The sequence below is a fragment of the Gallus gallus genome, chromosome 2 (assembly GCF_016699485.2).
Source record: "Gallus gallus isolate bGalGal1 chromosome 2, bGalGal1.mat.broiler.GRCg7b, whole genome shotgun sequence".
Lineage (NCBI taxonomy): Eukaryota > Metazoa > Chordata > Aves > Galliformes > Phasianidae > Gallus > Gallus gallus.
In genome coordinates, this window is record NC_052533.1 from 144,364,321 (window position 1) to 144,380,844 (window position 16,524).

Below are 16,524 nucleotides of genomic sequence, written 5' to 3' on the forward strand. Positions count from 1 at the left end.
AATCACAGAATCCTTAGAGTTGGAAGGGACCTATTTGCAATTTTTGTTCAACAAGACAAAGCAAAATATTTTTCCCAGTAAGAAAATAAAACAATTTAAATAAAAAACAAATTTTATCTTAACAACACTGAGAAAGGGAAGGTATGTCTTAGAATTTAAACAGTTTGAACCCTAATAACATTTGGTCTCAGAGATCACACATCAATTGCAAGAACAGCCATTATCGAAAAACTACAAATGCATTCACACTTAATAAATTAAGCTCCTAGTTATCAACCCCTAATTAGTTTCTAATTACCATATACCATTTGAAAAAAAAAAAAAATCTCTGAACTGAATAAGTAACTTTTGGTTTTCTTGCATATCTCCAATACTTCTCAAATAAAGGCTAGGAAAATGTGAAAAATACTGCTGTCTATATATATGTAATATAAATAATGTGCATACATATATACATATATATACATACACATACAAAACAATGAGGCACAAATATCTGACTCAAGTTAGACATGAACAGACGAATTCAAGAGAACTGCACTAAGCACATCGATAAAAATGGAGATGCCAATATAAATTACAAGAAAATCTGATCTTGATGAGATCTTCCCCTTAGATAATCAAAAACAGCCTTTGCTACTGTGAAGATGATCAATGAAAAAGATAGGGAGAATGACACAATGAGAGCAAAGGAAAGAATCTCCTGATTTTCTGGTTTTAGGAAGGAAGACTGTCCAGATTCCATTTCCAGCCAACCAAGTCAACAAAGCCATCCTTAAAAGTGATAAAGGAGAACAAGTTACAGAAACTGAATATACTGTTGGAAATAGTTTTCTTCTCCCTAAAAGGCAAACACCCATCAAGAAAAAATAATCTTTATCAAAATAGTTGTAAAAGAAAGAGATTTGAAAAATAAGGGAAAAATGTCTTTTGGCACTGTATTTCCTCGATCACTGCCAGGTAAGGGAGGACTTTGAGCATGCTCATCTTACACATCTCATCCATCAGCTGCCATGTTGGGTGGTTCCAGGAACCTTCTTCCTCCTTTCATCATTCAGGACTAAGTCTTATCAGAAGCAGATAAAGTGCTTGGATTCCTAAAACTGTTCTTCAAAGATCTGGGATCAGAAGGCACACAGAAGCTAGAAAGAACTATGCTTTACAAAACTCTGCCTTTAACAGAAAGAATACACTTTCTACTAGGATACTATTTTTTGTCAAGTTATTATATTCCTTATAAACAATATAAGAAATTATTCCTGGTGAGAATAAAAAGTCAGGGGAAAACAGAAGCACAGGAAGTGTTTAATCAAAAATCCTTCCCTCTGAGAAATCTTTAAGACCACTGCTACATTTCGTCAAAGAATTTATTTCATAAGGAGAAAGAAAAATGAAGACTGTTTCAGAAAAACTTGTTCTGGCCCTTCTTCATCCTTTAACCTGAGTCTTACTTCTCCAGGTTCTCTGCAAAACAACCAAAAAACTCCAGGTGTCAAATTAAACAAACATTCATTAAGTTCTGTCTTTCCCACATAAAGGCAGTAATTTTTCTTTTCCCTCGAGCCACCAATGACTTTGAGAGAACTTCTAGAGCACTAATCCTAGCTGCGTGTGGCTTCACAGTATATAGAAGTCAGTTATCGTTTGAAGAACTTAAGCTATTCTTAGAAAAATAATCCGATTTAAGTCTTAATAATAAAAAATAATCAATTAAGTAATAATTTAATAATTCAGCTTCTGTGGGTTTTTTTTTTAATGCATTTTGGAGGTTTCCATGTTCCTAACCTGTCTCCCAAATCTTAGGTTTTTTGGAGAGGCCACAGTGCACGGACTGCCAAGGGAGCTCCCTCCCTGGCCTGCCACTTTTACCAGGTCCATCACCCAGCTGTAGGAGTTCCTGAACCAATTCTTATAAATCAAAGACACACTTTGGAATACTGAGATATCTTGGTATCACATAACAATAATGTACATACAAAGACAAAAATGTTTTCAAAAGAGGAAGAGTAGATTTTAAAGGCCTAGTTACATTTTTGACAACTCCTGCAGTTCCCATGCAAGCCAGGATGGATTTATTTAGGAAGCAAATTTCAGCTTTTCATTATTTATTCAGTACCAAGGAAAGGCTGCTTTATTGCATGTGGAATAATATGACTGAGTTCAAATGAAGAAAAAGTGATGTTCGACATCATGGGATTTGTAACAGATGTAGAAAGTGCTGAACAGAAACTTGGAAGGAAAAAGCAAGATCGGACTCAACATTCAGCTTGCTACAACACAGTTCACCAGTATCAAATAGCATGTTCTAATGCTTTAGCTGTATTTTGTTAGTCAGTGCTTCCTTCATGTTTTAGGTGGATACGTACAATGCATTTTTACTGTATTTCCGGTTGCAGAAGAAAGAAAAATAGAAAAAAAAGCACCATCAAAGTCACAAACTGAACAAAGAAACAGTAAATGAGGCATGCCTGCACTGCCCCAAGAGAATGGACAAAGTGACCTCAGTAAGTCTTTTGTAGTCCTTCGCAGCCTGAATCCAAATCATTCAGTGATATGAACAGATGTGTGTGTATCGGTGCTTCACAACACCTGAGCAGTGACCCACAACCTGGTGACAGACTAACATAAGGGAAAACATAATCAGATGGCACTTAATTCTAAAAAAAACCCTGCACAAAACGCATCCAAATGTAAGCTGCAACAATCAACAGATGCCATCAAAATTCCACCACATTTCTCCATTAATTACGCTATTTACACCAAACTTCCTTGGACACTCTGCATCTGATTTTCTAAATCAGTTATTTAAAGTAATAAACATGAAAAATGAAACCAATCTTTAAGTGAGAGGTAAATCTATCAAAATATTTTTAGATTAGGAAATGCATTTTTTCCCCTAGATACTCAGTATTTCCCAAGCAGAATTGTCCTATCTTCAGTTCAAATCAGCATATATAAATCAAGGCAAAACTAGAAGTACTCTGAGAAGTTCTAATTCTCCACAGTAAGTTCCAATTCAAAACAGTTCTGTTTCATTATGGGTTAAAACTGGAACTTTCAGCACAGTGATATGTCATTGCTACTGTCCTGTACTGCAGCCTCTTTCCAAGAATTTAAAGGAAATTCATCAACTCGGTAACAAAGATTTTAAAATTGAAATGAATTTTACAATCATCCTTCTACAATCATTCTCCTCTACTTCCATTCTCATTCTGTTTTTTTTTTCAATGAGAAATACAATTTCTGTTCACATTTGCATTTTGTTTGTTTTATTTTGTCCCAGATAATTATACCAATACCGAAAGACCAGCTCACATAACACTTCAACTAGATGGATCTACACAAGACCATTGGATCTGATGGGTTGCACTCCAAAGTGATGGGGAGCTGGTTGATGTCAGTGCAAGGCCATTCTTGGTTATTTTTGAATGTCAATCTTGTCTTCAGGAAGGGCATCGAGGAGAATGCCAGGGAACTACAGCTGAGGTGAGTCAGCTTGCCTCAATCTGTCTGAAGGTGATGGGGAAAGTCTTTGTGGAAAGCATTTCCAAACACTGGAAGAACAAGGCCATCGTGAGTAGTCAGCACAGATTTGAGAAGGGGAAATCACACTTGAGCAACTTCGCTGGGGGACAAGGGGAGAGCAGAGAATGCTGTATACACCTCAAATTTAGTACAGCCTTTGATACATCTCCTGTAACATCATCACAAATGAGTTGACAAACTACAGGTCAAATACGTGTACAGTGACATGGATTAAAAATTAATAATGATCGGATCAACAGGGTTGTTATTGGTGGCACAAAGCTCAACTGAAGGTCAGTCACTAGTGGTGCAACCCAGGGGGCAATACTAGATCTGATCCTGTTTAACAACTTCTTTAATGATCTGGATGATGGGGCAGAGTGTGTCCTTAGCAAGTTTGCAAATAACACAGAACTGAAGTGAGAATCTGACACACCAGAGGATTGTGCTGCTAGAATCATGGAAAGCATTTGGAATCTTGCCAGTAGGTTGAGGGAGGTGATCCTTCCCTCTACTCAACACTGCTGAGATGCATCTGGAGTGCTGGGTCCGCTGCTGTGCTCCCCAGTACAAGATAGGGACTTACAGGAATGAGTCCAGCATGGAGCTACTGAGATGATGCAGATATTGGAGCATGAGTATTTAAACCATATCTATTGTCATCAATAATACAAAGAGAGAAGTCTGAAGAGCTCAGTTGAGATCAGATCCTCATTTATATATTCATGCATGAAGATAAAATTTCATGTCACTTCAAACAAATTAATTTTTGTGGCAGATTTTATTAGACCATTACCCTGCATGAGCTGTCACAAACTTCTTACGGTGAATCATTCATAAATTGGATTCATATGGCAAGAAGGCAGAGAAACGTATTGAATGTGTGAGTAATCCATTCAGTTTGTAAGTTCACTTAGTTATCTGGAACTAGGGCTTAATATAGTCTGCAAAAAAGATTTTGGAAAATCAAATTAAATCCTTACTTGCTATATAGTAACTTACATTCTTTTAAAACTTGGGTATATTACTAATCTCCATTGAAACTCACTGTTACCTTAACCTTTTCTTCACCACTTCAGCTTGTCAAAGTTTGGTCTGTGTTTCAGTAAAAGGCACTCTCTCAGTAAGCTTTCACTCTCACTCAGTCTTCTGCTGTATCAGAAAAATTTCTTTCTGAACATCTTTTTCCCTACATACCAACTGCAAGATTGTTTTCTGGCTACACTGATGAAGGCTCTCCAGCACTTGGCCAAGAGAAGAGCATTATTTCTAAAACTAGGTCACACATTTGGAATCAGCCAAGATTCTACACTTATATTACAGACAACTTCTTTATGACATTTCCTCCTTTCTAGGGCATTCCACAAACAGTGATCTTGTGATGAAGTATTTTATGAAGAATAAAATATGGACTGCATAATTCAGTACGTGTTATATTCTATCGCAGTATCAAAAATATTTTTTATAGTTCCCCTGTACTAATAAAAAAAATCTATGATGTATTAGATACATTCTATATGCCAAAATGCAAGATCTGAGAACATATACAGGGCCGAACCTTAAATGAATATTTTTCTTATTTTTGAATAATTCTGTATTATTCCTTAATCTTTTGTAACTCCTGAAGTAGCAAGTGTACATCCTTATGACTGATCAGAATCACTTTGTGTCAGAGAGAACACACACACACAGGAAAAAGACAGACCACTGCCAATGTGTTTACAAACAGAGATACTAAATTGCTGGGTAGAACTGAGAAGAAATGGAACAAAAATTATAGTTAATGCTCAACACAACAGAGTGGTCGACACTGGAAGAAAAACTCTTCAGTAGGTGTTAGGCTAGAAATTCAATTGTACAGCAAATGAGCCTGATTTGCTACATAAAATTTAGGTTTAAATGGTTGAAAATCTTCAGGCATTATGACAACATGTGAGTGCTGTTTCCCTCACTCTGTATTTAATTTCAGATTTCCAGTAGGGCTTTGGCATTTGCAGGACTGACCACAGGAAAAAAAAAGTCTTTAGCAAAGCTGTAATTTTTTAAGTGACTGTCAATCATCAATTACACTTCAGGCCACTGAAGTAAAAATTTCTGGGAATCCTCAAGCAGCTCTTCATGCATCCCAGCTCCTGGTATCACTGCATATATCATCCTTCAGGTACACATTAGTCATACAACTGCTGCCAGGGCAGCCATTTCAGCACTCAAAGGCAACAGCTATGGCAAACCCAGGAAGGCAGATTGTGTTTCTGCTCTTGGCACCTTCCTGTTGAGTGACAGCCAGAAAATCTCTTACCAGTCTGTCTCTTGGGCCCCAAATCACAACATACACCTCTTTTATAATATGTGTTAGCATATGGATCAAAAACATGCGAGACGGACTTTATAATTCAAGTTCACTACCTGTTATATTCAATGAGTGAAATTACCAAAAAATGAGCAAATATCAGTTCTAAAGTCTGTTCAGACATACCAGTAAAGAACATCAGAAACTCTAGAAAGTTCAGCAGTGTCAGAAATTGAAGCATCTAATGCATACAAAAGAGAATTGTATGCATTATGCATGTATCATGTATGTATGTATCATGTATCAAAAATGCATGTATCAAAAATGACGTTTCCACAGGAGCACATCAAACTGGCTTCATAGTGACAAAATATCCATTTCATATCTCACAAAGCTCTGTTACCTTCATTTTAAATTATACAAAAGCCAGACTTCCCGTAAACAAGAAATAAATCCTTTCTATCCAATTAGCATAGAGCTGTCCTCAAGCTTATCCTTCAAGATGAAGATGGAGAACTAAAAAAACTGAAATCCAATGCCAATCTTCCTGAGCTTACCATACTTTTTTTATATTAAGAGTCTGGTCCTAGTTATACAGCACAAAAAGCAATACTGAATGGAACCATACCCCTGCAAAACCTCTGAGTCAGGTATGGATCTCCCAAACGTTCTGTTTGTTTTTTTTTTCAGATTTCCATAGGGACCCTAGTAGCTCTTGTAGTAAATTCCCATTCCCAAACGTGAACTTACAGTTATTTCATTCTGACAAAGTCTGAAAAAAACAAACAAACAAACATATATTTAATTGTTCTAAGAACTTCTAGTGGACATATTTCTGGGTTTCACTGGAATTTAAGTCATCACCCTTAATGCTTCAGAAGAAATCAACTGTAAGTATTTCTAACTTGTTATAAGGTTGTTGTGCTCTAGACTTAACTGCTGACCTATATCAATACTGAAATGAAAATACTAACACTGGAAAGTTCAATGTTTACAGAGAAAAATGCTTAAGGTTGCAGAGCCTTTTTGCTACATCCCCAAAGAAAGGAGTCAAAATGACTGCTGGCTGCACCTCGGGGTGAACTCTACCGTGCAGAAATTGTCTGAATGCGTATCCTTATCTTTTGCCTTATTGAAGAGTTTGGAATTCTCTACCCCTCCCTGTCCTCTCAGAGCATGGTTTGATTAACTCTTATCATGTTGCCTTCTTTATGGCTACATTTTTATATCTTATCACAGCACTAATCGCATTTCTTGCCGTTCAGCAGAACTGAACTATTCCTTCCATGTTATCAGAAGTTGCAGTGCTCAACAGCCCCCCTAATTTTACCTACAACTTCTCTTCTGCTCTGTCCCCCATCAAATGGATATGCTGGGACTTCTGGTCAGGTCACCACTTTGCCTGGAAAATGTAACTGAAGTTAATCATGCAATTACATTTGAGAGTACTTAGCCACTGGAAATGTTATAGCAGTAGTCCTCTAAAACACCTACAGGAAATTAAATAATGGTATCATCAGCCCATGCATAACTTCTTAATTCAACCTTCTGTACCAGCATATGCCAGGTAACTGTATTCATACTAATACACTACCTTGTCCCAGGTGCACAAGGCTAACTCTCCTTATTGTGCAATCTTCTATTTATTGGAGTCTTGCTTTAAATTACCTTTTCAGCTCTTCAGGATATGGTTTCTTTCTTCATATCTCTGCCGGTAGTAATATCTGATAATAAATAACATGACTAATTTTTGGTAGTATTTGCACACATCAACCAAAACCTTGTTTAAAAGCACCTATATCATTTTATATCAAAACATTTGATGGACAAAAGAGATAACATTTGAGTGACTACTGAGAGTTATGATTCAGATTTTTCTGACCAAGCACAGAAGAACAAATTGTGGAGTTCAGCTGCCCATTTGCCCTGCCCTGAAAGAATTTTCTCAGCAGTCATTCTGCCCATTCGTTCCACTTAGGATCTGTAACTTAAATACGGGGGGAGGGGATGCATTAAAAATAGCAGCAGCAGCAAAAAAAAAAAAAACACACACACACACAAAAAAACTCAATTAGTAAGAATTGCCACAATAACCTTTGTCAGGATAAATTTAAGGTATAGGGCTCAGAGATAGTTACTATGGCAACCAAAGGCACTTGCAAGGTAACATTAATGAGAAATGCAGTATCTGTCACACAAGGAACTGGATGCAGCAGTAGCCTGGCAGGCTATTTACAGAAGCTGTTTGCTTCCCAGCCCCCTTTTCACAAAGAGCAGTAGGAAAATAAAACGCTGCCCAAGTAGCTTTAATACGTGTGTCTTTAATTTTGTATGCTCTTAGCACTTCTTCAATCACTAAACTGTTAAGGCTTCAGCGTAAGCTTTACTCAAATGGAACAGATTACACTTATAGCCATAACCCACATTTTGCCTATTTTTTTGCAAAATAAAATTAGTTCTCAACAAAGTAGTCAGGCCATGAAACCCTTCATTCAGGTACCCAAAAAGACATAACCACAGGATTCACAGTAAGAAAAATACTCTCTCTTTGTCTGCAAGCAGAAGACACTATCAAGCTTTAAGAATTGCCTTGACAGCCCAGTGCTCATCTGTTATTTTTACAAAATATAGTTCACCAGTTAGAAAATATCTCAGATTTCCCTTTAGTATTGGTTCCTGAATACAAACAAACAAGTATTCAGTGTGAACAGGCTGAATAACAGATGTTCCTCTTTTTTTGCTCTCAAAGTCCACTTGCACTTCTAATATCTTTGAAAAACAATCACAAGCCTGGGCTGTCACTGCCACCACACGCTCTCTTGTCAAAAACAAGCCTCCACTAATTGCTAACTATTCCCACAGAATAACACAGTTCACACATCAGGGTGCTCAATTATGTATTTTTCAGGACTGTGAAAAAATACTGAAGAGTGTTGAGCCCCAGCTCGTCTGCATTGCACTGCTAACTACGGCAGAGGATGGAAAAGCCTGTTCAAATACGCTACCATTCTAAAAACCTGGGCCAGCTGAATGTGGTAATTCATTTATGCTAAGATCAGTGGGATGCAGCTGTTTTCATTCATTGCCATTCATTACTCTTACTCTCAACTCTTCGTGTCGCAATGTTCCCTACAACTTTCTTCCCTGTGCCATGTGAAGTTTCCTCCTGACTCAGTCTGCTTCTGTTCTGAACCAAACCTTTATGAAGCAGAAGAATCCCATTGGAAGGACTTTAGTAAAAGCTCAGAAATTGCTATGAATCAATTATTATTGTGAATCAATTATTATTATGAATGAATTATTAAGGTGGTTGTGAATGCCCCATCCCTGGAGGCATTCAAGGCCAGGCTGCGTGTGGCTCTGGGCAGCCTGGTCTAGCGGTTGGCAACCCTGTACATAGCAGGAGGGTTGAAACTAGGTGATCCATGGTTCTATGTCCAGGTGGAGGCCAGTAACGAGCGGAGTCCCCCAGGGGTCTGTCTTGGGACCGGTGCTCTTTAACATCTTTATCAATGACATCGACAATGGAATCGAGTGCACCCTCAGCAAATTTGCTGACGACACCAAGCTGAGTGGTGCGGTTGACACGGAGGAAGGAAGGGATGCCATTCAGAGGGACCTGGACAGACTTGAAAGGTGGGCCCGGGTCCTTGAGAGCAGCTCTGCAGAGAAGGACCTGGGGGTCCTGACGGATGACAAACTTAACATGAGCCAGCAGTGTGCTCTTGCAGCTCAGAAAGCAAATGGTATCCTGGGCTCCATCATGAGAGGGGTGGCCAGCAGGGACAGGGAGGTGATTGTCCCTCTCTACTCTGCTCTTGTGAGGCCCCATCTGGAGTACTGTGTTCAGGTATGGAGCCCCCAGTACAAGAAAGACAGAGAGCTGTTGGAGAGGGTCCAGAGGAGGGCCACAAAGATGATCACGGGGCTGGAGCGCCTCTCCTGTGAGGACAGGCTGAGGGAGCTGGGCTTATTCAGCCTGGAGAAGAGAAGGCTGCGGGGTGACCTCATTGCAGCCTTTCAGTACCTAAAGGGAGCCTATAAACAGGAAGGGAGTAAACTCTTTGAAAGTGTAGATAACAAAAGGACAAGAGGAAATGGTTTTAAGTTGAAAGAGGGAAGATTTACGTTGGATGTTAGGGGGAAGTTCTTTACCAGGAGAGTGGTGAGGTGCTGGAACAGGCTGCCCAGAGAGGTTGTGGATGCCCTGTCCCTGGAGGTGTTCAAGGCCAGGTTGGATGAGGCCCTGGACAACCTGGTCTCGTAAATGGGGAGGTTGGTGGCCCTGCCTGGCAGGGAGGTTGGAGATTCACGATCCTTGAGGTCTCTTCCAACCCAGGCCATTCTGTGATTCTGTGATCATTGTGGTCATTTTCAACCCAGGCCATTCTGTGATTCTGTGATTCTGTGATCATTGTGGTCCTTTTCAACCCAGGCCACTCTATGATTCTAGGATAACACTGTACTTGATTACCTTTATTAGTCACAAATAGGCAGCTTCTCTAATTTTAAACTTTTGAATTAAATACAAAAATCTTTCTCCAGGTAACACATCTCCTAAAAGTAAAGCACTGGAGAACACCTTACAAAAAACAGATCAAAGGCAGTTTGTGATTCAAATAGGTTAAATGCAGTCCTGGCAACCTAGCAGCCAAGCTTTCACACTGGTATTAGCAGGTGTTAGATCTTCTTGAAGCTGCTTAAGCTCTGTCAACTCACTGGGAGTTGTACAACTCATTAACACCTTTTTGATATAAAAGATCAGGCTGAGAACAAAGATTCTGAAAGGAAACTTGGGTGATCAGTAGGTACAGCTGAGAGGCTGGGTCCTCATTAGTCAAAGGGAAAGGTTTTAGCTGAGATGCATCCATAGTCAGGATTTTACTACACACGCTTCTATTATTATAATTAATATGCTATCATGTGCTTTGAGAAGTTGACATACATTGCAATTCGAACATCGAACATAAGAAAAAGACAAATGCTCCAGATAAAAGTATAGGTGATCCGATAAACTGTGAAGTTGTAATAATTGAGAGAGAAAAAATTCCTCTTGTAAACAATGACTCAACAGATTCTTTCAAAAATCAAATTAGTTCCTAATTACTTATCCAGAGGTACAATTTTAACTGTATTAAAGGCATGCACAGACAAATTAAAGCAGTGGTCAAATTCTATGGGTTACCTACTTTCAAGTGTGGGAATCCTCCAGAAACCTTCAGTGTGGACATAGCAAAACTCTCACAAAGAAGTGAAGGCTGGACGGTGCTCTGAGCAACCTGATTTAGCTGTAGGTGTTCCTGTTCATTGTAGGGAAGTTGGACCAGATGACCTTTAAGGGTCCCTTCCAATTCAAGCAGTTCTATGATTCCATGAAATAATTTAGTTTGTGAAAACAAGAATCAAGAAACCAGTTTCCATTTGATGACCTTACCAACTGTTACAGCAGACAGTAAAACCTTGATCCCATTCATAATTGGGATGTAATCCTGATCATGACAGACATCACAAACCAACGAACCACCAGGTTGATCCATGTAGACATATTCAGCAACCTGAGATAACTGTGAGACCATGTAGAATTCCCACCCATTCACTTGTTATAAACGCAACACAACAACTACAGAGACACTGATAGCAAGAAGCATCACACTACAGAACAGAAAGAAGCATTAAAGAAAAAAGGAGAAAGAAGTATTTGAGGGACATGGTTTAGTGAGAACCATTGGTGATGGGTGAATGGTTGGACTGGATGATCCTGTGGGTCTTTTCCAACCTTAGCGATTCTATGATTCTATGATTAAATTTGAGAATCGTGGAATGACCTATAAAAACAGATATTGATAAACAAAAGCGTGAATAAATTTAAGCTCTGACTACACAATTCTGCTTTATAAACCCAACATTCTTGTGAATTAAAGGTTTTCATTTGTAAATCTCAAAACATCTTAGAGGATTAGTGTGCTCATAAGAGGAGAACAGAATTTCAGAAATACAATCATTACCATATAAATCTCAGAATAAGGCACAATATTGCAAAATGTGTAGAAAATATGGTCAAATGATGGATACTATGAATGCTTTGAGACATATTTCAAACTAAGAACAACCATCCAAGATAAAAATTCAATTCTCAAAAGAAAAACAAACTTCAGGAAGTTTTATCTTTCCAAAATATGAAATTAAGCTGAAGAACTGTTAATAAATCTTAATAAACTGTTAAAAATCTTAATAAAAAGTGCTGGAAAGTTTATAAAATCTAAAGAAAGAAACCAAAAACTACAGTAAAGTTCACTGTTTGTCAGCCCCCACAAAAACGTAGTATTAAAAATGGTGATGAAACATTAATGTGTAACACAAAGGCATTCCGGATTGAAAAATATAATTTCAGAAGATAAATCAAAGAAGAAAACGACAACTATGAAATGAAGGCCTTGCTATAACTGTGCTATTTGAAAATTCAAAATATTACAGGGAATTAGAAGCATTTATGCTCATGACAGGGAGAGTGCTGAGGATACAAGATAATAACATGCACAAACTATATTAGGAAAAATGAAGACAGTTTTACCTTGAATTATAGTTTTAACTGTTAATTTTATTCGTACATACCTTTCTTAACATAGGGTTGGTTTCCTTTCATCTTAAATAGTTCTGAAGTACCACCTTTTCATTTGGCGAAATTCTAACAGAGGACTGAAAATGTCCTTCCATACATTGGTACAATGTCTATTCAAAAGTATCATAGAATGGATTGGGTTGGAAGGCACCTTAAAGCCCATCCACCCCCAATGCCCTGCCATGGGCAGGGTTGCTACCCACCAGCTCAGGCTGCCCAGGGCCCCATCCAACCTGGCCTTGAACACCTCTAGGGATGGGGCATCCACAGCTTCTCTGGGCAACCTGTGCCAGTGCCTCACCAGTCCATCTTCCTAATAAGATGGCTGTTTTTCATTCAACTTCTACTGAACACTGAACAGATATTTTCATGTATGTCTTGTAATCCACATCCAGTTTCTAAGAGTTAAAAGACAGTCCAGCACTCATCTTGGCTATTTAAAGCTATTCACTATAACAAGTTTTGATCATTTTTCCACCTTATTCATCACTTGGGGTTTATTAATATTGCATCTCCTATTTTACTATCCCATTCTTCTGGAACTCCACACAGCTGGCTTCCCAAATTACAGCCCACAATTTACTATCATGGCATCTGCCTACTTCTCACTCCTTTTTCCAAATAGCTTCCAAAGGGGCTGAGCAGCACGGACTCCAGAAGGACTCCACTGATGACTTTTATTTCTACAGTAAAAAAGTGATTATTCACTCTTCTGTCACCTTTCTCTTAACCAATTAATAACTCCCTTTTTATCCCACAGTGGTTGAGATCCTCTATCATGTGGACCACTGTTATATGTCAATAATTATATTAAATCTTCCTTACCCACAAACTTAATGATTTAACAGAACATTAATGGATTTATGAGCTACAACTTCCCTGTGTAAAAGCACGTTTCATCGTTCTCAATTCAGCACACTTATTCAGTGCAGACATACACCAATAAAAATTGAAAGAAATCTGTATTTAACCCTCTTCACTGCACGTCACCCTCATCCCTAGGGGTATGTCCTCACAACTCAACATGTTTAATCTGGAATGTTTCCAACAAGTTAGCATCTTTCATAACTTGAAAGCACTATATAAGACAAGGAGTAATTTTAAAACTGAAGATATGAAGGCTATAAACACACCTACATCACTAGACAGAAATCAGAGCACTATGGTATTCTCTACCTCTAGTAAAGCTCCTTCTGAGGGCCAGAAAATTAAATTGCTTCTATGATTTCATTTGAAAACTATTACTGTTTAAAATCCCTAAGCTACAGCAGAATTCTTCATTTTTTACTGTACTTGTCCACTGTAAGGAAATGAATTACAATCAACATGCATTTTCCAGAAAGGAGCAAATGTTCTTGGAATGGTGTAGTGTTGACCAAGAGTATACCAAGGCAGCATGATGAAATTCTTCCTTGGGAAGACCCAGCCAGTGAAAGAGTGGGCTGCAGGGGAGACACAAAGTGGTTCAAGCCAGGAAAGATTATGGACTTCACACCATACACCTCCCTGCTTCTCCAAAGACTGCCAGGTATGGTTTTGTCTTACATAAAGATTAAAACTGAAGCTGACAGTACATAAAATTAATGCATTTGAACCTGGTAACTAAAAAACCAAGTTTTGTTATGTTACTTAAATTCACTAATGGAGCTATCAATGTAAGCCCATACTATGACACAAACATGACAGCTATTTTGTCTTAAATTACCCTTCTTTCTTAAAACAGTACGTATTTTTCAGTGGAGTGAGAAAGGAGTGCTATGTAGAGTAACTCTGTGCATAAGGGTAGGGTCACACGTGGTGTACTAATTTACCCAAATACAGTACTTTTAAAAAGAAATTTGGAACAGATAAATCCTTACACTATTCCAAAGAAGGCTTCAGCTTTTTGTCTTTGACCCTGGTATAATAGCATCAGAAGGAAAAAAAGAAAGACTCTATTTCAAACTTCTGAAAACATCCCTATGACTGTAGAATGAAAGCATCATTAAAAAAAAGCTTTATATACCACATCATTTACATAGCATCTTTCAGACTTCTTCAGATCACTGGTATCTTAGCTTTTCTTTTTCTAATGAAGGAAGAAGGAAATGGATGTCAGGACTCATGAATTAATTCAAACTACTGAAGCGCTAATTTTAAATGACTTTCCTCTTTAAAGGAAAGACTCATAAAACAACTATCTTAATTACACTTTTGATCATCTAAAATAAATTAATAGGAATTGCATGTATTCATTTCCAACTTCAGGAAGCCTACACTGCACCATCATGGTCTCTAACAGAAGATCAGAGAGCAGGCAGAAAGCCAAACAGTGCAATACTGAAATGTAGCTTTAATAAATCCTCTGGCCATTAAACCAGACTAACTGGTAGCTATTCTAGACAATCTTCTTTCACCTCATTAATGCAGCCACCACAGCAGCAAAACACAGCAAGCACTCCTAAACACAGAGCACGCTGTCGGCTGAATTAGCGTACTTATCTATAAATATTGGAGAAATCAGCTATACCTGCACCCAAATGTTTACCCTTCTACGGACCGTATGAACAAAAATGTTGGTAGGACAAAGTCTTAAAGGACAAAGGAAGGTGATAGAGGGGCCCATTCATACAGGCATGTGCCTTGCAAGAACAATGTAACACTGGTAGCTTTGAGAGTAATGAGTGAGTATACCAATGAGCAAATTTTACCAATCCTCATATTTTCCACCTACATATTTCTTCCTGTTTTTCATTTAATGAGGGAACTAATGTCCAGTGAAAGGCTGACAACAGTCAACCTTCAGTGTCCACCTTTTTCCATCAGTGTTGAAACATTATCCTCCTAAAACCACAATAAATACCAAAAGGCATCAATATGTGTGAATTAAGTGCAAGCAAAATTTGGTTTACACTAAGATTTCTTTCAGGAAGCAGTATTTTTTCCTGTTTCACTTGTTGATCCATTGTTATCTAACAAAAGAAGCACTTAACTAATTTTCTTGCATTCCTCCCTTTTCTTACCACCTATCTTGTACAAAAATGAAAAACAAATGAAAAAGTGCTACCATTTCAGTCAATTTTTAATAGGTCTGCACTTTGTGTAATGCTTCCACTTAAGAATGCTAGTTACTAAGGAATGAAATCTGTTTCTCTAAGTGTCTAGCATCCACAATTCAATATACAGATATTTTTTCCCCTGAGTATTAAAGAAATGAAGGAAGGAACATGCTTGACTTCTCCTATGAAAAAGCTCCCTTACAAAAAAGTCTAAATCTGAATTCCGAAATCAATTACTTTGACTTCTTTTCAAGAAAGCTTTTGGAGCCCGGCATTCCCTATGACCAGCACTCCACGTACCCACCTTTATTTGTCCCTTAAATCACACCAGATTTGATTTCCAGATCCAACACTAGTGTTGCAAACGTCTACTAACATCTATGAAATATTTTGTATAGGGGCCAACTCATCTAGCTTTGTTTATGCTATACTCCATTACATTTAATTCTGTCAGAGACAAACTTGGTTTGCACTCACATTTGTCCCCTAGTTGCCTACACAAAATATTAGCAACATCGCAAATTGGGTCTCCTAAGGTCAAGTCAATATTCAGTGAAAAACTGCCATGCAGGCTATATCCAGCTGGTTAGTCACCCCTGATTTAGGAGAGCTGTTAAATTGCTTATACCTACTTTTGAGGAAGAGGAAAAAACCTTATGAGGAGTTGCACAATCCTAAAACAGTTGCCCACCCAGCACAACATCCTTCAGTTGATACAGTCAATAGTGTCAGTCTTTCAAATGAAGCTGAAGGAGAGAAGGGAAAAAAAAAAAAAAAAAAACTCCTGGAGGAGAAAAATGGAAGAGATCTACTTAAGGGTAGCAGTTTCCAGACCAATAATTTGAGGAAAGGTTTATCTGTGTTCAAATGTAAATCATAGAAAAGAGATTCTCTTGCTCATTGCCTAAGGAAATACACTATATATAGAACAAAAGGCACTGGGGAGGGAACAGAGAGACGAACAAGCAGCTAGCCACATTTACTGCTATTAAAACCTGCAAGGGGCATTTGTTTTCTTGTCATCAAATGCAGGGCCATAGCACTTGAAAAGT

General features: G+C 38.1%; 1 protein-coding gene across 8 annotated transcripts in view; it reads right to left on the reverse strand.

The window, feature by feature from the left end:
• TRAPPC9 (trafficking protein particle complex 9) overlaps positions 1 to 16,524 on the reverse strand; it is a 474,624-nt gene that overhangs the window by 289,077 nt on the left and 169,023 nt on the right. Inside the window, exons 20-21 of one of the 8 annotated variants that reach the window (XM_040690634.2) lie at positions 7,146 to 7,217; positions 4,288 to 4,469 (exon numbers count right to left, since the gene is read on the reverse strand). The exons of 6 other annotated variants lie outside the window; for them this stretch is intronic. In XM_040690634.2, the coding sequence (XP_040546568.1) occupies positions 7,175 to 7,217 (43 nt within the window). In that variant the 3' untranslated portion in view covers positions 4,288 to 4,469; positions 7,146 to 7,174. Of the gene's footprint in view, positions 1 to 4,287; positions 4,470 to 7,145; positions 7,218 to 13,017; positions 13,118 to 16,524 lie in introns of those variants that run through there. One more of the 8 variants, XM_040690623.2, reaches the window with a different exon arrangement.